Source organism: Rhopilema esculentum, chromosome 11 (genome assembly GCF_057945365.1).
Source record: "Rhopilema esculentum isolate cy_ngs chromosome 11, ASM5794536v1, whole genome shotgun sequence".
Classification (NCBI taxonomy): Eukaryota; Metazoa; Cnidaria; class Scyphozoa; order Rhizostomeae; family Rhizostomatidae; genus Rhopilema; species Rhopilema esculentum.
In genome coordinates this window covers 2898454-2924448 of record NC_142825.1, presented here as the reverse complement: position 1 = coordinate 2924448, position 25995 = coordinate 2898454, and the positions used below count along the sequence as shown (strand labels likewise).

General features: G+C 35.2%; 1 protein-coding gene across 1 annotated transcript; it reads right to left on the bottom strand.

Moving 5' to 3' along the window:
• Positions 1 to 47: 47 nt before the first annotated feature.
• On the bottom strand, positions 48 to 25208 carry LOC135694181 (proto-oncogene vav). The gene is made up of 30 exons (XM_065212877.2): positions 24894 to 25208; positions 23736 to 23852; positions 23036 to 23094; positions 22120 to 22221; positions 20819 to 20933; positions 20318 to 20431; positions 18635 to 18703; positions 18453 to 18536; positions 17871 to 17930; positions 16850 to 16894; positions 16112 to 16204; positions 15559 to 15630; positions 14739 to 14812; positions 13905 to 13929; positions 13380 to 13459; positions 11916 to 12057; positions 10504 to 10546; positions 9655 to 9736; positions 9006 to 9037; positions 7963 to 8032; positions 7026 to 7057; positions 6584 to 6652; positions 5806 to 5848; positions 5520 to 5573; positions 5198 to 5317; positions 4628 to 4715; positions 4136 to 4220; positions 2822 to 2880; positions 2570 to 2635; positions 48 to 2402 (listed from the first exon to the last, which is right to left on the bottom strand). Exons 1-30 carry the CDS (start codon positions 25092 to 25094, stop codon positions 2352 to 2354), a joined length of 2346 nt encoding a protein of 781 aa, XP_065068949.1. The 5' UTR covers positions 25095 to 25208; the 3' UTR covers positions 48 to 2351.
• Between the last annotated feature and the right edge of the window lie 787 nt (positions 25209 to 25995).

Here is a 25995-nt window from a genome sequence, read left to right as displayed (position 1 = left end):
TCACTTCGCAACTATTGGATTTCAGAAGTTAAGGGATTCGTTTGGCCCAGTTGAAACAACAAAGAGCTTGGGACAGACAACATAGCTATTTTTTAAACTTGTGTTGCCTTATGCTGAAAACATGCTTGTCTTCCTTTATCGTCCAACACACATATTGAAACAAATCGGTTTCCTGACTCCTGACTGGCAACATTCAAATATCAGTTCCGCTTGCAACAAAAATGCTAGTTTTGAAATGAGGCTTCTCAAAAATTGATAGTAATCCATTGCTTACGGATAGATCATCGTTAAATGGAAGCTACGAGGTTTTAGAGATTGCGCTAGCCTAAGAGGATTTAGAGGTTCCCCTTAAATCATTAAGATGACCAGCAGAAGCGTCACAGATAAAGTAACCATAATTTAACTTCTTTAACAATTCTTCTTGACTCAATTAATATGCTCTATACACAAATCTATGTTTTCTACGATTACAACTTGAATTATCTCTCTCTAATTTCTTCGTGAAGATTAGAAGTGATGTACGGGATATTTCGTAAAGGAAGTTCGTCTATTTTCTCGCATGGTGATCGGAAACATTGCTAGCTGGTCAGTAAAACGGATACTTACTAAAATGGGAAAATTTATCGTCAACGGTATTGATCGATAATAACATGGGCTAATTTCAGGGTACTCCTTTAGAGATGAGTTATTACTTAGGGTAATTTCAAAAACTGACCGAAAGTTGGCTCCTAATTATTATGTTATTCATCCTTTAAAAGTCATTTTAAGTCGAAATTTTACTTGTAACTTATGATAGTAACTTATGATTACTCTACTAACCATGTAGCCATTTGATATGTCTAATTTTTATTCTGATCAAAGTGTTTCGTCAGTATTCGCCCACAAAAGGTTGCATACTGACCAAAAAGGCGTCTCTTTTTTCCCTAAAATTTTCTCATCATTATTCAAGATGAAGGCAACCATTTTCGAGATTTATAAGATTTGGACATACTACATATCTCTTTGGAACTTAATCATACACGCTATATGATATCTATGCAACAGTTACAAATAGCATATAACACAGATCTTCATTGGCTTAAAGGTTATGCCAAGTCCCGCAGCCTATCTGGCCGCTAAGCCAATCAGTCAAGGTGTTTTTAACAGAGGGCGAAAAATGCCCAAATTTGGCAATCTTCTTAGACTGTTTACATTTCTTGGGGCTGCGATTGGCTCAGCGGCGAGAGCGGTGACGTGGCTAAGCGTAAGCTCTCAGCCAATCAAGATTTGAGCTCTATGTTGTTACAAATGATAGGCGGGAAGTTATGCGTGTCGATAAAAAAATAGACGTAGATCATTGCTCCAACACTAGGCCTACATGCAAACGATATATAATTGCAAGTGTGGAAGTTAAAATACAAAGAAACGCTGATGGTATTCTAGTCACACTAAGTTAGCAATAATACCTTCGATTTTAGAGCTGTTTAAATATTTGACAATAACACAGGCAAATCAAAACAATTGAAAACGAATAAGAAAGAATAAAAACATTTAATCAACAGGGGGATGGTCCCGATCTGCATTTTATTCTCAAGAGGACTGTACAGCTTTAAGGCAATATCGAATAATTGATAAAGTTCAGTTCCCTGGGCAATTAATAAAAGACGATTGCCAACATAATCGACGCCATTTTTATTTTTCTGGTATTTAATAATTATGAACCACGACGAGTGTTTCTGTGCATCGAAGAGGAATCTACTACAAATTACAAGATATAGGTAATATTTTCGCAAAAAATAGAAGGCATTTGAAAAGGTAGGCTCTCTTTTCAAACAACCATTTCAAAAAAAACATCATCGCAACACACAGAAAAACCCTCAACAATAAAAAAGTGTATTAGCCTTTCATTAAAATCTATGCCTCACAAATCATAGTTACCCGAATCGATATCTTAAAACTTCTAAAAAATATTGTGAAGTTAGTAGCAGCGATAATTGGCGAGAAGGTGGATTTCAACTGCATTTAAACGAAAACTTAAATACCCACAATAAAACAAACAGATTTCAGTAAAAAGGCAATATTTTTGTACAAAGGCAGGCTTTTTGATTATCTATATTTTTAACAATCGCAGAAAAATCTAAAATATGCAGCCTTATTAACACATACTTGAATAGAATAAACTAATTCTATCTGAAAAATACGACGTGCAAAGAATTTCTATACATCTAGGCATTTTTTCACTCGGATAATTAAAATAAGAATCTCTTAGAAAAGAGAAATCGCGGATAGGCCAACTTTGGCCTTGCATGACCAATGGCGCTGTATTTGAGGGAACTTAAATGCGAAAATATAATTAATTCAGTGGGTAGCAGCTATGATGCGATTGAAACTTCCTCCACATAAATACTGGGAAAGAATCCAACCTGAAAAGCAATTAAAAATTTTAAAAGATGAACATAGAAAATGGTTGTTGAAAGAATTATCACACGATAACATTTACATGGCAGCACCTCGAATCGATGTGAAAATTTTTGAGAAGAGGAAGTATGCAGACGAATGAGTTTTGAAAATTCACAATTATTATATTTACATTTCCGTCGAGTTCTCCATACCACCAATTGCCTGTTCGTTTAATAACTGCAATTCGAGCACCTTTCTACAGATAAAAAAACAGGAAAACAGTTACAAGCAAATCGTTCCTTAAAGCACCTAATCTGATAATGCAATTAGCTTCAAAGAAATTGCAGTCAATTTGATTGCCTAAATCATGTTTATTCAAAAACAAAACAACTTGAAAAGACAAAAAAATAAATATAGAAAAACGTTGTTAAAGAAAACATACCCTGATGGATAATTCTTGTTGGTTTCTTGCATTGTATGAATGCCTCGCGACCACGAAATCTGAAAAATAAAGATAGTCACTTTGAAACTAAATTGAGAAGCACCAGAATCTCCTTTTTTGAAAAAAATATTCAATAAAAAAACGGAGATTTTCTGTCCTGAAATTCAATAAAAGTTTCGTTATCATTAATCTTTAATCTCAAATTTGCATCTATAGAAAACACTAGAAACATATTAATCTTTAACAAAAATGAATTCAGCCCGTGATAAAAATCTTCTTAAAGCATAAAATATACAACAGTAGCAAAGAGATGAACGTTCATAGTTAACAGACAAATTCTGCTTTTATCCGAAAAGACAAATGACAAACCCGCGGGCTAAAGAGACGACAAAGAACCATAATGCATTTGTAAAAGCGACAATGCCCAAATAAGGTGTGACAGAATCATCGGGCAGGCACGATCATCTTTTCGCTTCACTTCGCTGTTTTGGAAAATCCGGGGGTCGCTGATTGTTCAGTAACAAGGAACCAATGGTCTTCTTAGCCTTTTTAAAATTTTATTGCTTGTATTTGTTTCTATATACCTTTTCAAAGTAATTTTTGAACACTGAAAAGCTGTACTTATCGACCAGTCTACTAGTCCTTCCGCTCTATGTGATCGCACCTCGCGATTCCTATGCCTTAAATAACCTCGGGGGGGGGGGGGGGGGGGGGGTAACTTAACATGTTTGAAGGTACGGGGACGTGCCATTATTTAGGGGTACCTTTTTCTGAAAAGTGCAGAATTATCGGTATCAATTTGTGAAATATGTGCGGAACTATGGGTACCATTCGAACAAACATGCAAAAACATGGGTTCCATTTTGGGAAAATATTGCAAAATTATTAGGAGGGATATTTAGCATTAACAGAATGAATGACCAGTTAGAAATAAAAACTATGAAATCGGTGTAATATCAAGATTTTGGAGAAAAGGACATGCAAATTTGTTTAATGATTTTTATGTGCTTTAAAAATTTTATTTTCTTTGCGGAATTATAGGCAAAGTTTTCATCTTGTTTGCGGAATTATAGGTCACATTTTTTCAGACATTTGCGGATTTAGGGGTCCAAATGTTTGACGTCCCCGTCAAAAATTAGGCTTAGTTTACCCCCCGAGTGAATAACAGAGAGCTGGCGACTGTCCCCACCCTAAGTGAAAGTTTGGTCATGCCAGGGATCCAAACACCAGGCCTTTGGATGTGCACCTGGGCGAATAAACATTCAGGACAGATGCTTTGCCGCATGTTTTAGAAAAGGCGGATGTTATTCTTACCGCGCGGTATCGATCCGGTTAAGGTTGTTGGTAGCGTTGGGAAGTTGACGCCAAGGGTCTGTCGATGGTAGTAGTCCACCAACTCCTGTAAGGAACGAAAAATAAAACGTTACTCGGGCAAATAAACAATTTTGCCTGTGATTTCTTATCGATACGCATATTTAATACAGTAAAGGCCGATTTCCATTTGACAGTTTTTGTGCGCGCGGGCGTAGCGCCCAAATCTAAGCATGCGTAGCTAAGTGCTGCTGTCAAGGAGCCGAGCGCACAAAAAGTTGAGATCCTATCAACTTTCTGGCGCTCATAGTGGACGCAAAATCGAAACCACTTGATTTTAACTACGCATGCTCATAATTGGGCGCTACGCCCGCACGCACAAAGAACGTCAACTGGAAATCGGCCTTAAGGCTTGAAGAGAGATTAAACTTACAAGAGCTTTTAGGCCACGCGGTTCAAAGACCAATTAAAAACCGTTTCTGTTATCACACTTACCGGTATCGTCCCAAACTGAACTCCTTCCGTGAGAAAGTAAGCTCCATCAGCATAATGGATTTTGATATGTTTGTCTTCGTTTCGATATCTAGAAAAGAAATTAAAACATTGACAGAGTCATCAGAATTTTCTGGCACTCCTTCAAGTCTGCGACACGGACAAGATAATGTCTCAACAATCAGCAAAAGTTGCTAAAGAGTTCATTTTTCACCCATCTTCGTTATAAATACCTTATAGTGAAGCGAATTGTCCTAAATACACATACATGACAAAATGATAAGGACGACGAAGATTTTCTAATTCATCGTAACTAAACTCAAACAATAGATTGATTGTTCAAAATAACAAACAATGGATTGATTGGCAGTTTGCCAGTGAGTTGGTCTATACGGCACGTAGAAGTTAGAACTCTAGAAGTCAGCAATTGTAAGGGAATTCCGACTTTCCCATCCCTCATCTCTCCCATTTATGCAAGTATCAGGGATTCCATACACGCTTTTGGATGAAAAGAAAAACCCGGCATTCAGCCTGGGAGAGAATTCGGACAAGTCACGAGGACTTCCTACTTACATAACACTAAGAACCAAGCCACCTCCTTTCTGGTTGTCACTCTTTCGAACGAGAAATGTACCATCTGGCTGAAGCTGCAGTTTTTCCGATGCCGTGTGTCTGTTCATCAGACCCACGTACCTTTGAATAAAATTAACATGATGTTAACTGTGACATCAATCACACGTGAATCATGATATTTCTAACTTTATGATGAAATTAGTTTCCATAACACAGTCTATTAAAATCCTAAATGTTTGGATCGCTGCAGTCCTCAGACATTGCCAAAAATCAAAACTCGGTCTTTGCATAATTGCCTGAATTGGGTGAAACGCCAACTTACCAGGTACAATTTCGTAGCACTCCTTTGACATCGGGTGCTTCTTCGTTTGAAGGTCTGGCGAAGAACAGAAAATTCATTAACTTTCAACAACTGCTTATACTATTCTTATACAACTTTTGAATGTGATGAATAGTAGAGCTGCTGTTGCATATCGAGATCCATCTTTTTCGCAACATTTTGATTCAACGTTCAATAGGTAAGCAAAGGTTCTAATTGGATTATCAGCATTAAACGTGGCTGGTTGACGGGAAAAGTCAGAATAACAAGCTTATAACATGAAACTTACTTTGTCTTTATTTCGTTTGGAATGTAAGCTCCTGAAGGTTTATCTAAAAAAATGAATCATCGAATTTGCGTCACAGTGGAATGAACAGTTAGAATTGGTGCCTTTATGCTTTTAAAGGCGTTATCATTACTTATGACGTAAGGTATAAGGACTATCATTACTTAAGGCGCTTATCAACGGTTTCTGTCTGGGCCTAAAGTTAATAGCACGTGTTTTTCGTTTGTGGGTCGTAGCATTTCTCATTTCTCCAAAGCAGTTTTGAAATTGTTCAAAATTACAAAATGCGTTTTCTTTTAGAGTCAAGGATAGTTAACAGAAATAAAGTTAAAAAAAGATTGTTCTAAGACCCAGCTAATAAAATAACGATGTTCTTTATGAACTAAAAAATTCGTCCCAAGTTGAGATTACATACAAAATTTCATTTTAAACATTCTGAATCTAAATCTTGTTGAAATCAGAAGAGATCCTTTTCTTGTGATAAAAGTTGGTTTTGCATTCAGATAATATCGGGGTCGAGCATAAGATAAAAAATGGAATGGGGAATTGGAGAGGGGGGGGGCTATTCTTCAAGTTTGTGGACAATCTATACATCTTTGCGAAATTCCAAGTACTTTCCCATTATTCTATTTTCAGATAGCAGATAGAGCTTTAGTTTTTGTGAGGCATAGTCACATCAAACGAAATGCGGTTTATGGATCAAGGTTCGCGCTATGACATGAAATTCACTTGCTGTACTTAAAGGTAATATGTAACAAGACGAGAGCAGAGAAGTCCTTACGTTTTGTGCTCCTGTCGAGACAGTCTCGAGTTTTCTCGATGCAACCGTAGTGAACGTTGTTGCTACACGCTAAAAATTAAAGAAACTAGCGTGTTTAAACGTTACAAAAATGTTTAAAATTTACAAAATATAGTGGAATGAAGCAGTAACAGAATGGCTCGTATATTTAAGCAGTGAAGATCGTGTAGCATAAAAAAAATTCTAAAAACTGAAGTTCTGAGGAAAGTTTTTCAAAATTCAATGTGCTGCTGTTTAAGTTGAAAATACAGGAATGCACGGTTGCAGTTAGGAAACACTATAGTTCGATTAACAGCTAAATTGCCTTATCTTGAAAAACAAATCGTCTTGGCAAGGTAAAGTATGTTTTTAAGGACAAATCTGATAAAAAATGACATAATTCCATGTACTCTAATATTGGAATGGAACTGAAACTTGTACCAACCTGGACAATGGTAACCTTGGCTAATTAGACCACTGTAAAAATAAAGAAATAAAAAATTATTAGGACAGAAGGTATGGTTGTTCATGATATCAAAAAATGCACATTAATTAGTGTTACTATAAACTAATCTGTTGTATAACGATCGTTGCCGTTAACTAAATCCCAGTTATCAACCTCTGGAAAGACACACCGGTAAATTTCTCTTGGCTGAGAGTAGCGAGGGCGTAAGCAGAAGTGGGCTTAAAAGAGCAAGGACATTAAACAGAGAATGTAGCTATACGAACAATATACAAATTTTCTCAGTTTTTATCTCAAAACTGCATGTTGTGAAGTCAGTATATTTCGCAACCCAAGCCATCATGGGGGATTCCTACTCGTCCCAGTCTTCTTACGTGTTATATTCACGCCCTATCTTGTAAGGTTAAGTTGTTTGAAGTAGTGAAGTTACGATAAAGTCACGCTACAAATTTATGATGGGCTAACAAGTTACGTTTACGTTATAGTTGTTTATAGTCACGTTTTGTATATATTTAAAGATAAAATCAACGATATGGAGTTTCATTCACGTCTATGTTCAAAATATTGCATGTACAGTCTAGGCTTTGAAGGAATAATGTTTACAACAGAAAAAAATAAATAGAAATAGTAAAAAACGATTTCGCTTGAACCGACGAAGGACCGATAAATACAATACAATTAAAAAGATAGAAATCCTTGATAGAAATGGATACTGTAACCCTGTCCAGGGAACGGCCTTAGCAAACTGCCACTGTCTTGAATTTATACTGTGAAAACATTCAAGTCATGCCTGACGTCATTTTGTTAACGTAATAGAGGATTTCATGTGGTGCATGATGACTGTTCGCAGAATTTTTGAGAAACTCAAGACATTTCATGCAAACTTCAACTTGAAATTATAAAGTTTTGCTTAGCTTACCTTAAATATTTTTCACAAACTGTACAGCGATTAGGACCATTAAAAGTCGTCAGCTCAAATTTATGACGACCTGGCAGGAGAAAGTATTGAAATAAGAAGAAAAACCACAGCAGCTGGAGCAGGGTTTGGCAATGAGGGCTGCGTGCAGGCTATAGCTGCTTCAGATTAGTATGTACAAACATTATAACAAAATTATTTTTAAACCCTTGATATCTGAGCTAATATGTTTATTAGGCAAAAGTGGCCTACAAAAAATTTCATAAAAAAGCCTTATCGATTATAGATGTAGAGCCTGATACTGCAATAAGACAATTTGTAGATCTAGTGTATGCCAATTCATCATCTATAGAGTACCGAAGTGTGACGTCACCAAAAATCTATTTTTAGAATTTCTTGAATTTGGCCGCATAAGCCGAAAGAACGGCATAAAATACCTCTCATTGCGCAAAATTAGCTAGATATGTTCCAAACTGGGCGAGAGATATGGCCAATGAAAGATTTCAAGTTTGCTAACGGATTACTGTTATTCTGATTAAATATGTACGTTGCGTGTGGTACTTCATCCAGAATAGCGATAATATAGTTAGCAAATAAATCTAGTACCAGAATGAAAATACAATAGTTTGGTTGTCAAAAATCAAAATATAATTATCATAATTTAACAATCAAACTATTTTATTTTCATTCTGGTACTAAATTTATTTGCTAAATATATTATCGTTATTATAGTTAATTTGGCCTGGTTCATAAAGTTATGAACCAAGATAGAGGTTTGATGAGGCAAGAGCCTATGCTAATGTGACCATATCTCAGCCAATTCGTAATGCCTTTAACGACAATTATTTACGTGCAAGGGTCGTTGTTGAAATTTTCAGAATTGTTTTGGGGTGACAAAATATTTGGCAGATATTCTGCTAACTAGAACGGCCACTGCTTTGAAGTACACATTAAAACAATCGAAACATCAAGGAATCTCGTGCAACCTATTTGTTCACTCAAGAATACTTTAGTCATATGCTTTTTACATTAATAAATTCACTCACCTCCTTTAAATCTCGGAAGCTGTACAGCATCGCTATAAGGAGATAATCAAAACCTGTGAGATTGTTTGCTCCTTTCGATCACTAATTATATGAACATGCAATGTAGCTCAAATATCTAAATCTTTGGTACCACAAATCCTCTGTTTATAACCCCGACCATAAAAAAGCTTTCACTTCTTAAATGAAGGGGGGTAAAAAGGGGGCGCTAAAAAGGAGGGCTAATTTGATGTTTACCCTTATTAATAAGAAAAATAATTTTAGAAATTTGTTGTCTTCATGAATCTATATGGAGACGAGGAAATGGTTAAAAAAGTCTTGAATTTTCTCTATCTTCTCGTGAAATTTGATTTCTATATGTAATAATTATATTGTTTTAGACGGGCTTAAAAAGATGAGACATTTATATTCCACTTGGCTGTTGGGCGTATGTTAGTGGGAGTTTTCTAAAAAAAGAGTTCAGATAGCCATGATTGAGCATTCATTCGCTAAAGAGGAATATCAAATATCCCAGATCTAATTAAAATATTAAATACACCTAGGATTTCGCTGGATTCCGAGTAATCGCCATAACAACAAATTGAGTCAGCGGCAGAGTAGAGAGTGTCACATGATGAATAATTCAATATCAAATTCGAATAGATTTACTCACATGCACATTTGTAGCTTTGTAACCCAGGCATCCTTCAACATTTTCGATGTCACAAACATAGTACAGTTGATTGTTTCCGTCACTGCCAACAGGAAAGATAATAGTCGTTATAGAAAAGTTCAACAGAGCTGTATCCGACTTTAAATATAGTCCTACTATGAATATTACATAGACTGTTAAAGAGCTCAAGAATCAGAGCATATATAGCGACTCCCTGGGCGTTGACCGACGAATTAATATTCCCATAAGAATTAGAGACACGGTAAGTAGGGCTGTTTTCCGGGACGAAAATAGTTAAATCTGCCCGTTCCTAGGAAGTACTGTTGCTTCCATATTTGAATTCCGAAAAAGTCCTGGCTCGGATTATTGAAACTGCCTGTTGATCCGCACAGAGCTAGATCTATTGGCCTGATGCTGACGGAAGGCCAGACAGTGTTGGACCGCAGTCGGGCGATCACCTTTTCAAAGTTTTACCACAACATTAAAACAAACAATAGATAATCTTTTTCTTAAAATTAAAACATGGAATTGAGACTAAAATTACAAACAATGCAGCAAGCTAGCGAAAATAGATTTTTCGCCTTGAGAGAATTTTTCTCTCTTCAAAATAACCCGAATACTTGTGGAATTTCAGCGCATTTGCGGAGCCACAAAATGTACGGATGTGAAATCAAACATCCCTGAAGGCAAGGAAACGCTGTCTACATACCCATATCTTCTACAAATGTTTATAATTCAAATTATAACAACTCAAATATTTCCTATCCGGACTCCAGCTGACAAAACTTTTGATATGAGGTCCATTTAGATATAAAGTTGATTCAAAATAAATTCAAAAATGTATCGAACCTTCATCTCCACTGTCGGCTTGCATGTTCCAGCAATAGGCCAACTAAAGGAAAATGAATTCAAGATCAGAATAGACAGAAAACCAACTACAATGACTTTAAGTTCATCTTGTTTAAGCTCGCTATTTGTTATAATTTGGTAATTATATCTCCAGAATACGAGGCTTAATGGCAGGTTATGTTGCCAAAACAGTTCAAAATGGTGGACTTCGAAACATTTTGATGAAAAACAGGGAATTTCAAATGGTTCTACTTTCAGAACTAATTGGGATATTCATTTGAAATATTCGATTTCTGTTCATTCCATAGTTACCTACATTTACAAAAAAATCAACAGAACCTTAGAGGAAGGACGAAATGCTTGTCCGATTGTTATAAAATTATCCTATCAAAACGCCTAGCAAAATGCATTGCCATCTATAGACCACATTTACTGCCTATTAAAAGGAACTTCATGTAAAGTATTCACCATTTAACCAATCGACACAAAATGTACAGACGATTACAAAGTTTTGATTTCAAAGGCAGATCCCAGCAACAGGCTTGGTTTGAGCGAAAGCTTAATCAACAAGATCGCAAAAAGACGAGAAAAACCCTTGATCTAAAGTTAATATTACTTTCCCGGCAGACATCCATTATCATACTTTTATCTGAATGTATAGGACGAACCTACAAGCTGACCCATTCCTAGAAAATATTATTCTCAAGTTGCAGCAAGATGCCTTTACGCTTTCAAAAACCTAATCGCAATCTTTTTTCATGAAATATTAAAGCAAGCACCAAATTCTTTGGCTTTCTGTAATTACCACAACCCGCCAGCACGTTTTGGCATCAAATAAAAATTCATTCAGGTTACGCTGCCTATATTGCGCAAATAAGGAAATGAGTCTCTGCTACCCCTCATTCCAGCTTTTGAATCTTATGTTTTTGATGTTACAGTGGTAGCGCCAACGGACTACAAGGCAATAGCGATGCTCAATTTGTGCAAATCCATTTAAAAATCTCACGGCCCAATTTCTAGTAATCTGTTCTTGAGCTCTTTGTGTCTCCTTGGATAATCTTTCAGATCCCTCAACTCGCACCGGGTTGAGAAATCTTTCCTTTATGTTTGCAAAACTTCCAGTTTCCGTGTCGAGAGATTGCCCTCGAAGTATAACGTGAACGTTTACGCCAAAATTAATGAATTTTCTAGCGGTCGGGTTGAAGCTCGAAAAAGGCAAACTCGATCCGGGCTGAATTTCTCATATGATTGGTCTGTAAGTTCAAACCACCAATTTGTTTGTAAATTAATGTTGCAGATCTTTCCAGTTTCAGAGATCAACTTAAAAGGGTTCAACTTAAAACAGAAAAATTAATATTAAAATTAATATAAATAAATTAATTATTTCAACTAAATTTCCACATTAAACTTACTTTTCCCCTCCCTGAATCCGAAGTTTCAGCATCAACCTTGAATCTTTTCAAATTGAGTTTTTCTTTAATTTCGTAGGTATCTCTTTGATTTTTGCAAAGAAGAAGGAACTTGTCGAATAGAAATGCGTAACGTTTTGAAGTCCTGAAAAGAGAAAGAATACAAATAATATTGCTATAACTGTCTGAGACTTCCTCGATAACATATTCGTTTTGTAACGACTATAAACGATTACGTGAACACGTATATTCATACCTTTAACTCAATCAAAATAACTGTCCTACCGGTCTTTCATATAGTGCTCAATGCCGGTTTGGTAGGGCTGTATACGTTTTTGAGGATAGGACCGGTTATCCGTTATACACATGGTCAGAGAGTGAATGATGTATCAATCAATATTCTAACAACACAACTTAAAATTCAAGATTGAAACGAATGCCCTTTTGAAGTTATATGAATAATGTACAGCTTTCGTTCTAATGCTTCGAGGCGGCAACATATCTTGACCTTGGTGATATTTAACGACAAAATGTGAACAGCGGAATAAATGTTTCAAAATACGTGATCAAAATACCATTAAAAAGTCGCAGATTACAACGAGGATTACGGTTCACCCCCTTCTGATTTGATTGAGCTCTCTCTGAGTCTCGATTGCACGCGCTCCTTCATAAAACTTTGCCGCTTCTCTGTTGGCAAATTAACTCATGGAGATGGTTAATTTATCCATCCAACCAGATAGTTACACAGATGCCGCATCACAAGCATCAAAAAGGGGTGGGGGGGGGGTAAGGCTTAGAGTAGAAAAAGCTTAGTTAGTCAACAATATATATTGACGATAAGTGCGAGGACCATGGGCTTTAAGTCTGCTTTTGACACGACCCCCGATATAACTCTCCAACATCTTTACCCTTGGATAGGCAAAGAACAATAGAAATTGAACTCGGATCGTCCACGAAACTTATGTTTAGAGAAAAAAATGAGCGATTGGGAAGGACACATAAAGTTATCACAGAAACAAGAACCAAAATACCATTTAAAATCTTAAAATCAATGTCCTTATGCATTAGGGGCGAAACAAACGTATTTTAAATACAATGTCTACAATTTTTTTAATGTAATCATTTGTAACACGTACACACATTTGAAATAGCTGCAACCAAAGTTTTCATAATTTTTTGCAATTTCTGAAGTTATATGTTCGTCTCTTTTGATTTGATCATTTGGTCATTTGATCATCAAGTTTATCATTTGAGAATGAAAAAGAACCTTAAAAACAATCAATTCTTGGGAAAGGAGATGCATTTTTAATGGATTTCACAAGAAAATAGTCAGTTTTATTACAAAGAGCACTGGGGAATTTCAGAAGGCGCACTAGCTGGATCTCACTGTTCCAAATCATGCGATCTAAAAGTAATTAAACCCAAAATTGAAATCCAGTTAGCAAATCGAAAAATTCATCGACTTACGCTTTTTTGTTGTCATCATTGGTAAACCTGACCTGAACTTCGCCATCATTAAGGAATCTCCCGTACTCGTAAACACGTTCCTGAAGTTTTGAAAGAATAGAATTTAGGTAGATCTTCAATATTCTTTATCCATAAACCAGTCTAGAGAATTCAGTGTTTTAAAATTGTCCCTTAAATAAGGAAAATTACAAAAATATTCTACATCTTTAGTCAACAAAACATGACACTAAGGACGATAAGAAATTACGATTTGCGGAAGACTGCATATAGTGTAACAAGATCATATTGGAATTTGTGTTTTCATTCTAACTCGTAGAAAAATATAGCTATTTCTTTTATCCGATGTGGCCAATCTGTATCAATAGGACATTTGGGAAGCTGCCCCTGACAGCAATGGGATGGTATTAATTCCTTTCAAAATTTCATAATGAAATTTGAAATACAGGGTGAATCTTCAAACACATTTCAAATCACAGTAAGGATATTGAACAATTTCTAACATAAATTTATTATGAGATAGCTTACATTCTGACAAGGGTCATCTTTGACGCTGAGAAAGAAAAAAGACAGTATCAATATCAGTTTGAGCGATGCAGAAGAAAAAGAACGCCCATTGCCAGGGAGGCACCAGGGAGCAGGCAGCTATAGTCCCCCCCATTTTGCTAAAAATGTAAAGAATTGAGAAATTGACAACCAGTTTTAGCCCCCCCCCGCCCAACCCACATTTCCCAACGCTCCGTAGCACCTTTCCTTTGCAACTAGATGCATAGATGCTGTACCATTTGGTTAACTTCTATGGCCTCTCCTGGCAAACACTGAAATCCCAATTTTATGAGCTTATCTAATGAATTTTGACCTGCTTCTCATGAATTCTCCTATTTGGGTTTTAACCTTTTACAGAGTTTTTCAATTACAATCCATTGCATCTAGACAATTAAAACTATTCAACGAGGAAAGGAATTTTTGGTGTTCTGACATTGATTTGACGTCACACACTGTTTTGCATGACCTCGCCTTCGATTATGGGATTATGAATTTGTCGCCGGCCACTGACAAGATATACAAATCCAGTGATAGCGCTTGCAGTTCTTTTGCCTTCAAATATATGCCTAAACTTTCAAAAAATATAGAAAAATGAAGTTCTCGGTTATTTTCTAGTACCAGTAGAGCAAACCAAAACTTTCAAACAGTTAAAGCAAAAAAAACTTGAAAGAAGGGGCGAAGATCTAGCGAATCTACAAATAACTTCTAAACGAATGGCAGCCAACCTGTACTTAAAGAATTTGTTAAAAAGAAAATAAAAAAATCCTTGGCAAAGCCGAAAAGCCATAACAAAATGTATGGGTAACTTTAACAAACCTTGCTTCTATTTTTGCAATTTTTTTCTTCATCTCGTCATCTTTTTTATACATGTTAATATAATAAGCCACGTCCTAAAAGGTATATTTTAATGAATCAATTAAATATTTTTGAAAATGGCTTTGAAAAAAGCAAACATTTTACAACATATTAAAAGCTTTTTCGTCTGACACTCCTCAGAGCATAAAACGTCAGAATCAGGGTCCGAAAGAACACGATGAAAAATATATATCGAAATAGTTGTAGATCGAAATAGGCCAATCAGAAAAACGCAAGCACAAGACCGGTATAGTTGACCAATCAGTGCCACGAGCCTAAAAAAATTACCACTGGAGTCCAAGAGAGAAAACGAACTTCTGTCTACACAATGGCGGCTTTTTCGTTTGTATGTAGTCGATCTATATACAAACGAAAAAGCCGCCATTGTGTTAATACTGTAGAGAATCTTGATTTGGAATACTGTCATGGTTTGTAAACTTGCTTTAATCGTACAGTGATTTCGCGACAATATGCAAGCACAATGAAGAATACAGAGCGCTCCTTATTCAATCTGACTTTACCAGGATGCTTAGTAAAACAAATAAAAAATTGAATAAAATCAGTTACTGTTTACTGAGCTCGTTGTCCTGTGATTTTCATTTAATTGTGTATTTCGTCATATATAGTGTGTACGGTTTAGTAAATTTCTTGACAAATGTTGTATTATACTGATATCATGATATTGATCCTAGAAATTATGTATAAAATGTAATGAAAAAACCACAATAAAGGAATAAATCGAATAATTCATTAGCGTTACAGCGAAGATATCAAAAGTCACCTCCATGGCTTCAAGGGCCTTTTGTGTCAACGCCCTGTCCGGGTGGTCGTGAGGGGTATCTTTCAAAAGCCCCTGAAATAGAGGTCAAAACAGCTTCTTTAAGCAAATGAACCTTCATCTAGCAAAAAATCCTTCTGATGATATCACTATATATAAATCTAAAGTATACTAACAAACGCTTGATATAACTTTAAAAAACATGCAATATGTTTGGGCTTTTGCTGACACCCATTTTCATTGGAAGATTGAAAGTAAAGAGACGAAGTAATCAATTAAATCTATTCACGCATTATTGAAAAGCAAATTTTGAAAATACTTTTTATGAAAGAAAGTTATTGAAATGCATGGCATTAGCGATTTAATATTTTGGGTGTGGCCTTTGTTCTAGTAGGTTGCTGGTGCCTTGACCTTCTATTCAACTTTGCTCCCAGTCACCTCTGGTTGTAGTAAAAGGCTCGTTAAACATATACCATTAAAGACTATAGTATACATAGAGCATACAAGATTCTGTATGAGATGTGGACCAAAACAGTCATGTGTGCTCGATCCTTACCTTTAAGAGTAAAGGATACTTCAAAATTCTTTGAAACGGTACAATAAGCTGCTCATGAAGTGGAAATTTCCTCTTAGAATTTCTCTGACATTCCTGCAAATGGAAACTGATATTTGAATCTGCTAATTCTATATTGTTATGATGATCATTATAACCATCTTTCAAAACTCAACCTGCAATTATGAGTACAGGCATATAGTAGACAAATCTAGCTTTGAGACGCCTAAAAATTGAAGAACTTGATAAAGCTAATCTAATGGAGTATATCAGTTGAAGGAGCAAACGAAGGATCGGTTGAGACATTGTGGTCACTGTATCACTGACCTTGAGAAATATTATTCAAACGAATCAATTAAATGCACTGATATGGCTTTTTGGCAAGCATATAAAGTTATAAATTCACTATTTTAGTTAATAATCATGTATGGGCCCAAAAAGTTTTTATATGTGGAAGGACAAAAAATGCAACAATTATGTATCACGTTTAAAAAAATAAACCGAGAAGAGCTGTAAATTCGAATTTGGTCAGTAAGGTTACATATTGATGATTATAACTAGTAAAATAAATTCTTTGACTAAGTCATGAGTAAATGGTAACTGCATACATTCCAGAAAAAACATTAGCTTGTTCTGTCAAACAAAATGGCACGAGAATCTCAGTTCTCAGAATAGTCTGCAGCAGGGAAACATTTCACAGTGATAAATATTTACAAAAGAACTCCAGGCAGCAAAACATACCTCGACTAATTGATTAAATTTGGAATCTTTGCAGAGTTCAGTGACCTATTAGAAAGAACGAAGCAACAGGTAAATAAGGAAAATTAACTTTCCAATACTTGGACTGGCAACCTTCTAATTTTTGGGCAGAATACGCTAGGTAACTGCATTTTACAAACCACATCGTTTCATTTAAAGCAATAAAATATCTAAAGAAAAATTATTTTTAGTTTGAAAATGGCTTTGAAAAAAGCAAACATTTTACAACATACTAAAAGTTTTTTCTTCTGACACTCCTCAGAGAATAAAACGTCAGAATAAGGTTCCGAAAGAGCACGATGAAAAATATATTGTTGTGGATCGAAATAGGCCAATCAGAAAAAACGCAAGCACAAGACCGGTATAGTTGACCAATCAATGCCGCGAGCCTAAAGAAAACATTACCACTGAAGTCCAAGAGAGAAAACGAACTCCTTCTGTCTAATCCTTTTGAATGGATGGAAGGGCTCTCCCAGGTTTGATGGGACTTCCCGAAATCAGGTTTATAATTGCTTTAATCGTCCTGCAAATCTTGTATCCCATTCCCAAATACATACTAACTTTTGTAACGAACGTTCTAAAAGCGCTGCTTGCAAAATGTAAGTGATCGCAAACTAACATGTAAAAAGGTACAAAATACTTCGTGTAGCTTGAAAATAAAAGCATGAATTACTTCCAGGAGGCTATCGCTTACTTTTTAAAATTTTGTTATTTGAATTTCAACAGCAAAAGATCACGAACGTCAAAAATCACTAAAAATCTGCTACCAAGCCAGATCTTTCTTGCTGCCCTTATGCTTCTCATCCCATGGGTTTAGGGGCTATAGGGTGTCTACGTAGTGGGCTTTATTGAGACGTTAAGTTTATTATGCGACGGTCCATTTTGACTTTAATTTGACTTTGCCGAAAACAATTTCAAACAACTCGGTTAAAGTATTTTATAAAGAGTGTTTACATGGAAATAGATAGTAAGTAAACTCCAGAATAAAATAGCTGTGTCTCACGTGCTGTTGAGCTTCTTGCATATTTGAGCAGTAGTATGCATACTCCAAAAACCTATCAGCCTGAAATACAAAAAGACAGAATGACGAAATAGCAATAAATTTGTAAATTTAGTCTTCAAAAAGAAAGGAAATACAGTATATAACTCCGATTAATCAAATCCCTCATATTACCCGAACTGTTTGCATTCCCCCCGGGGGGCAAATCACTTCAAGAAAATCCCTTACACCTTTTGTGAAAATCCGATTGTTTTATCTGAAAAACCCCAGAAATCTTTTTATTTTAGGAAAAATCTCGTACGCTATTTGCATGAGTGATTGCCCCTCGTTTCTCCTCAAAAATACCCAACACATTTATCCAAAACTCGTCAATTCGAACATTAAATAACTCGAATTTGTTTTGCATTGCTCTTGGACCTTTCAAAATACTCTAATCCTTCGTTAACTCAAACAAATTTTATCATTCCCTTGAAAGTTAGAGATATTGAGTACGAAATAAGACATTATGCAGAAAATGTTATGTTGTATGTTGCATACACCCTTTTTAAAGTGAAACGCCAATCCAAAAAGTGCATTTTTACTTACAAAATCAATGAAGCTTTGCAAATTCAATCCAGCTTCCCTAGGCTTTAAAAGTCTGAAAAATTCGTAGTGTAGTTTGTAGAGCGTCTAGAGTGAAAAAAAACATATGAAATGAGAAACATATTTTATTTAGTTAAGAAAAGACAAATAGAAAGGATAAAGAACAATGAAAAAGTTGAAACTACCTCTGTATTCATGAAAATGATTTCTTTGTCTTCTTTCTTCAAAAACATCTTTAATGGTCCAATGAAAAACTGCAAAATTCAAACATTATATACATTTAAAATTCGACTTCAAAAAGCTATCTTCATTAAAAAAGGCTTTCCAATATCTTAAATGCTTCACTTTAAATAAAGCAGGCATTTGGTTCGATTTCTAACATCTTTCTAACAAGTTGGCGATTTCGGGACTTGATTTTTGCATCGTTTACAAGGGTTACAAAACCTTCGAAATTACCTGGTTTTTTCATTTCGAAGTAATAAATCTTTGCCTTGAAAGAGTCTTTTCCCAAAAAGTTTTGTTCAAAATATTTTTCACTCAATACCTAGTGACTTTTATCAAATTCAGAAGTCCATTGGAGTTTATGAATCCCATAAGGTTTAAATGTGAAATTTTTTTATCTCAGAAAATTGAAGAGCTAGGGGCATTTTTATTTTGCCCTGATACATCGGACATACACACTTAAACTTTTACTTTATTTCTCTTACTTTGAACAATGCTATAGTTAAAAGATACCATGCTTGATGACTTAAGTTTAAAGAAACATGCTTGCTGCAACCTTCCATCAACGAATGAGTTCTACAAGTCATTACATAATACCCAGAGAAAAGCATCTTGGAGTTGCGAATGATCTCTCTCATCAAAAGAGAATAGATAGTAAGAAACAAGCAGCCAACTTGACTTTGTAAGCTTTATACTCAATAAAAAGCCACTGGATAGTAAGAAGATCCGAGAAAGAAGGCTGCATCATTTTAAAAGGCAAAACCTGAAATATTCTGGCAAAAATATATCTATGAAAGGTGCAATAAGTTGCACAAAATTGCACAAAACAGCTTTTAAAACGACAACCCGTGTTTGCCACTAAAACTTTTGTCTATGATCAAAATGATTTGGATCGATATTCGTGATGCAGAAACATTTTAGTAGGAGGCTATCAAAGTGTATTTTTATCCAAGATGGAATTTTTTTTAATGATGACAAAAACCCTGCATATGTGACAAGACTGCTTGATGGTCCAATTACCCTAGCTTCGCATATGCACATAAGCCCTGTTTACACTACACAAACTAACCTGGGTTCGCCCCAGGTTAAAACTAACCCAGGTTAGATTTTTGTAGTGTAAACGCAAACTAACCCAGGTTCGCCCCAGGTTAGTCAACCCATCTCAAAAGGTGGGTTCGCCCTAGGTCGAACCTGGGTTAGTTTAGATAAAGTGTACTGTAAACGCAAACCTGGGGTGAACCTGGGTTAGTTTCTTTAGGACGCATGCGTAGTGACGGAAATGGCGCCAAATGCAAAACGAAGCAAAGCGCGAATCCAGAATTCTCTGATTGTACGAAGCCCACACTGGGAATAATTGTTTTTAAAGTCGATTTATTGTATTTTGTAAAGTTCACAAACAATATACACGTTGACCGCCGCCATTTTTTTATCTTCGCCTTCAATTTGTGTATGTTACGCATGCGTCGATATCAAACTAACCCAGGTTCGTCCTTGATTCCGTTTACAGTACAAAGTCGATAGTTTCCAGTGTAAACGCATCAGGGTTCGACCCGGGTTACTTTTAGCCTAGGGCGAACCCAGGTTAGTCTGTGTAGTGTAAACAGGGCTATAGAATAATTTGTTTTTATAAATGAATGTTTACTTACATCTTTCATAACACTAAGGGCGTTGACATAATTTTCTTCAGTCTGTAAAATTTCATTGATAATGTGGCTTCTTTTATCAGGAAGAGCTGCAGGTTCCCTGGCTAGAATTGCTTGCTGACAAAAACAAGAAACATGTAAATCATCAAAAGAAAAAACAAATACACGATTGCAATATTATAAAAAATTAAATCAAAGAATAGTCAAAATATGTCAACTTATGTTTAATAACTACAGATTACATTTAATATAACGATGCAAATTAGCATAGAAAACTAAAAGGAAAACCAGTTGATATAAAATCTGTAGAAAATTGAAGGCACTATTGTTCAAAAATAATATATCTCTATTCAAACAAAATACTAAATTCATTTAACAGATGACAAGATTCGCAAATTTATGTCAAAGAGTAGAAAAGCTCTTGATTAAGAAATAGTAATCAGACAGTCATACAAATTTAATATGACGCATATGGTACAAAAAAGATTGATCAAAATGTCTCACACTCTGTTTCACACATTTCACAATGTCATCATAGATTTTTTCATTTTCTGCAACAGTTACAGGATCATATATATTGTAAATATCATCTTCCTCTTCATCGAGTTTTGCTCTTCCACTAAAGATTTAAAAACAGTAGGCTATTAACTTTTATCCTTAGTGCTTATCAAATCATATATGCAAAAATACAAAACAGTCAATTTCTTTAAACAGCTACCACACAGCATGGTGGTCACGAAACAGCCTTCAATTTTAAATAAGAATTTACACCTTGTGTACACCTTGGCACCCGCTACATTTCTGTGAGAAGTGTGGTTTATTGCAAATCTTATCAAGGCTATGACTATTTACTATAGATTACCACCCTTACAGTAAAGATTCTTAGGCCCTGCTTAAACTGTAGAATTTTCCTTTCACATTGTATGTATATTCCTAATTTGACACAAAAATTTTTTGCCTGTATGCATGTTTTCTTTTGCATTTCATTTGGGATTAGGGGCACTGTTTACATGCGTACGCTGAAGCGCACCACAATGCTATACTGCATAGGGTTTGCCTTTGTTTTATGGACTCTGCACAGCAGTCTTTTCATTTGATCAAATTAAACAGTTTACACAAGCTAAGATGTGTATTGGATTGGTTTCATCCCATAGTATAGCGTTTTCATTTTGAAGATGAAAACGGTATAAGCCATATCAGAGTAGATAGTTTTTGTGCAAAAAGACAACAGATCTAGTACAAAACCAATCGACATGAAATGAAAACTGTATCGTTCAAGCAAGGCCCCATTCACTGTGCCTCTTTTATTCTTATCTGTCTACAGAGAGGAGAATGCCTGCTTTTGTGCGTTCACACTGCTCACTCATAGAAACAGAGTAAAAAATTTCCATTTTTGTGTTTTACCGTTCACATTTTGTAAATATTTATAGGGTTTTCAAAAACCTCTGTTTTTTGTATACCATTGATCCAGTTTGTTTTAAAAAAACTCTATTTTGGAAGATCTTTACTTTTGATAGCATTTCAAAAACCCTCTGTTTTGTGTCATTTTTGTGCCATTTTTGTGCTTTCTAATAAAATCCATATATTCCATTTGCAAAATAGCTCTGAAAAAGAAAACCTATACCCTTGGGCACAACAAATAATTTAAAATGATTGACTTATGATGATAATGTTTTGATCATGATCGATGGTATTCATAAAATGGAAGGTATGACTCATAAAAGCCCTTGCTTGTAAATAATAGCAAAAACAAACAAATCATCAATTACTCATGACTCAACAAAAATTACTTGATAAAGACTTACTGTGATGCAACAGCATCCTCCAACCGTGAATAAATCTCTCTATCATCATCATAGTGGTAGTGGTGCTGAGGTTGCTGAACGCTGTTTTCTGGAGGAAATGGCCTAAAATAAAAGCAAAGACAAAGATAACATCAGCAACTTTTGGTTTCCTGAAACTTAAGCACAACTTTTCAATAAACTATAGTTGTTTATATCAAAATAATAATTATGTTCAGTTCAGTTTCATTTTTAAAATTGCACTACATACAACTTCAATTTAAACTACATATACATATACAAAAAAGAACTACAGAAAAGAAACTTTAATATCAAATACAGGATACAATAAAAACTAAATGGAAAAAAAAGTGTCTGCAGATGAATTTCTTAAGGAGGAGCTCTCTCAGTAGGTAACCTAATCAAGGACAAAGCGCCCATATTTAGCAATCAATACTGTATAAAAATTGTTGGGATTCATTGTTTCATGGCTGCTTATAGCTAAAATCAATCATATTGTAACTTTTGTTGTAAGATTAGTGGAGCATTTCTCCTTTGAGAAAAAATATATAATCTGCTTGATTGATAACACTTATAAAGGTGGCCAGTAAAAAGCTTTTTCTTCCTATTATCATCCAGGGCAGGCTTACATACATCTAATTATACATATGCACTGGTATGACCTTTTGAATTTCAGAAGAGGGGCTTATAAAAGGTCCTTTCTGCAGTCACAGACAACCCAAGGCCTGAATGTCATATCTTAAATATGCTACACCAAGAATCTTGCAAGTAGGTTTCCCAACAGATCTATTTAATGCTGTGGCTTTGTCAAATGAAAACATTTGAATCAGAATTCCTGATAAAGCTAATCTAATAATGTGTAAGAAAAAGCAAAATTATCTCATAATCAAGGAGAATAAATAAGCTTTTATTTTCTTACTTTAGTCCCATTTGTGTTGCCAATGGTGATTTTGATAATAATGATAAACATCGAATAACCTAGCAATGGAGAAAATATTAAATACATCTTTGTTTGCAGGTGATAATTGTGATAGCCCAGATTAAAAGATTTACTGTGTATTTTGGACATAATAAATGCAAAGACCAAGATAATGGGGGCCGGGGGGCCTTTGCTCCCCAAAAAACTTAAGTAGCACAAGTAAACTACTTTTATTTTGTAAAATATGGCTGTTGGTTCACCTATTTATCACAGCTCGCCCCCCAAATAAAAAGTTATTACTTGGTTTTTGAATAAATGTGATGGCTCAAGCTTTTGGTTCAGAGTTTTGCTTCAATTCAATCATCAGACTCAATGTGATGGTTCTACATTTTTACAAAATAACTTTCTATTTTCTATCAGATCATAAGTTTTTTTATCTAAGATACTTATCCAATATGGTATATGTAAATATATAACTCAAAGAAATAAAAAATGTGATATCAATAAACAAAGTAACTACAATAACAACAAATGCATTGTTGCAATCGATACTGAATTTCCATCACAACACTAAGGTATTGATTAATTACAAACAATTTTTAGACAATATGTCATACTTTCAGTCAAAAACCCAAGATTCAAAAAAATGTTTTATATATACAAATGTCAAATAAATGTTTTAAGCTCAAACTGTGATTACCTTGGCAAAATCAGACACATCATATAAGTCTCTTGGACTAAACAACTCTTGTTCTGGAATTTTGAAAGTGACTTTGCAGGCTTTCAAAAATCCACCGATATTCTTGTTGCAAAAGAACTAAAAATGGAAAATGTGGCTATAAAAAGTGCTAACTAAAAATCAAATAAAATTTAGACAGGAGTCTAGTTTCAAAACTAGAATTTCTGTAAACAGAAAAGGTTATGAGCATTGCAATGCAAGTTTGAAGCTTCAATTTGAAAAATGTTTGAATCAAAATTAAATCAAAACTTGCTACTGTATATTTTAGAATTATGTTGATTTTTATTATCTATGGCATTTATTATCTATATAAGTGTTCTAAAAATTAGAGTATTTATAACACATCACAAGTCATTGAAATTTTAGCTGATATAATAAATAAAAAATCTGATATGATAATCTTGAAGTTTGAAATATCTGCAAGAGTCGCATCAATATATAGCAACTATATTTTGTAATTTTGAAATTGTAATTTGTACTGAAATTTTCGCATCACTGTTCACTGGTTGCAATAAATCTTTGATTAGTAATAAAATAGAAAATTTTGTCAATAAAAAGTTTAGCAAGGCAGCATGCCTGTTTAAGCTGTTAAAAATCTTTACACAATTCTTGTCCTCCGTTCTGTTTTGAAGCTTCCCTGCCGGGGTTCGTTTAAAAATTGATTACTCCGGAAACCTGTTCTTTCCTAGTCTAATTTTTAATAACTAGTCAATTTCCTGGAAAAACAAACAGCATCATTAACTTTTATGATCGTTTTGTGAACTAGATGAGTTTACAAATCAATTTTCCCATAACTTCGAAACAGGAAGTAGCTACACGCAACATTCAAGTGTAGTGGCCTAAATTACAAACATTTTTTTTAAACGAAGAAAAAAGCATAGCAGTTCTTAAAGTTTTGGCAAAATTCGTTTTACAGTGTGTTTTATATTGCGTCTTCAAAATCCACTAATCCCTTTCTTTAGCGCGTGGGACGCGCAATACTAGATACAGCTTCAGTATTTTATTCAAACAACGACCTACGGTGATCGTTGTCCTTTAATATTTCCAAACGTATTTTCTTCAAAAATGCTTTGTGGATGTCTATGCCAAAGGAATAACAAAATCGCCCTTTCTACTCACCGCTGACATGTGTGTCGCTCGTGTCAAATCCGTAACAGCCCCTCCTCTGATGTGGTTTGCAACTTCACATAAAATGACTCCATCACGAAGGGCTTGTACAAAGTCGATCAAATCACAGTCTGAATGAATTTTACTTGACAAAGGCACAGCCCCAGTGGAACTGAGCCATTCCTTCGCCATCTGCCATTCTTGAGCAGCCATTTTCTTACAAAAAACGAACAAAATCTAAAAAAACATTATATTCCTTCACCTCTCAAACTTCGGCTCCATTTGTCACACTGAAGTTCGCCTTACCAGGTACTCTATGTAAACATGAGCAGAATCTCTCAAGAAAACTGACGATCAGATCAGATGATCACAAACCGATCAATGTGGCAAATCGGCAAGCGCAAGGCAGTGCGTTCAAATAGGCTTAAAAATTTAAATATATCAGAGGCTTGAAAATATTCCATAACTGTATATTTTAGGAATTGCACAACAGATTCTAAACTACAGAGGGAGCAGGGAGCAGCAACTTGAAAAATTGCACCCTTACTTCTTCCCCCCCCTGCCCCAAAATGTGATAGGGGTTTTCAGGCACCGCGAAGCAGGGGGGCTGAGAGGGCTTTAGCCCCCCCACTTTTTGCAAAAAAATGCCAAATATTAAGTAATAAACTACCAGTAAATCATTCTATAAGATCAAGCAAATCATTCTGTTACCCAGAATTTGAAGTCATAGAATTTTGATAAACAATAGTAGATTGCCAAGGTATACTGGGAAAGTATTGGTATTTCTTTGCGCTGGGTTCCAGATCGAAAAGGATTTTTAATGGGATACGGGGAATCTTGGTTTGGGCTTACCCTGTGCACCCCACCTCAAGAAAGTGTATCTTCGTGATAACAAATAACAAATATAAAATTTAAATGATTTTCAAGAATGAATTTTTCTTGGTAGCTACAGAAAGGGGCCAAAATTTTATTAATGTTCACCTCGGTTACAAACCAAAACGCTTATCAGGGCCCCTACAATCCTTCACAAGATATATTGAGACCAGTGATGAAACCAGGACAAATTTTTTGACAGCCATCTACTAGAACTGTATTTAATCCCCTCCCACTCCAC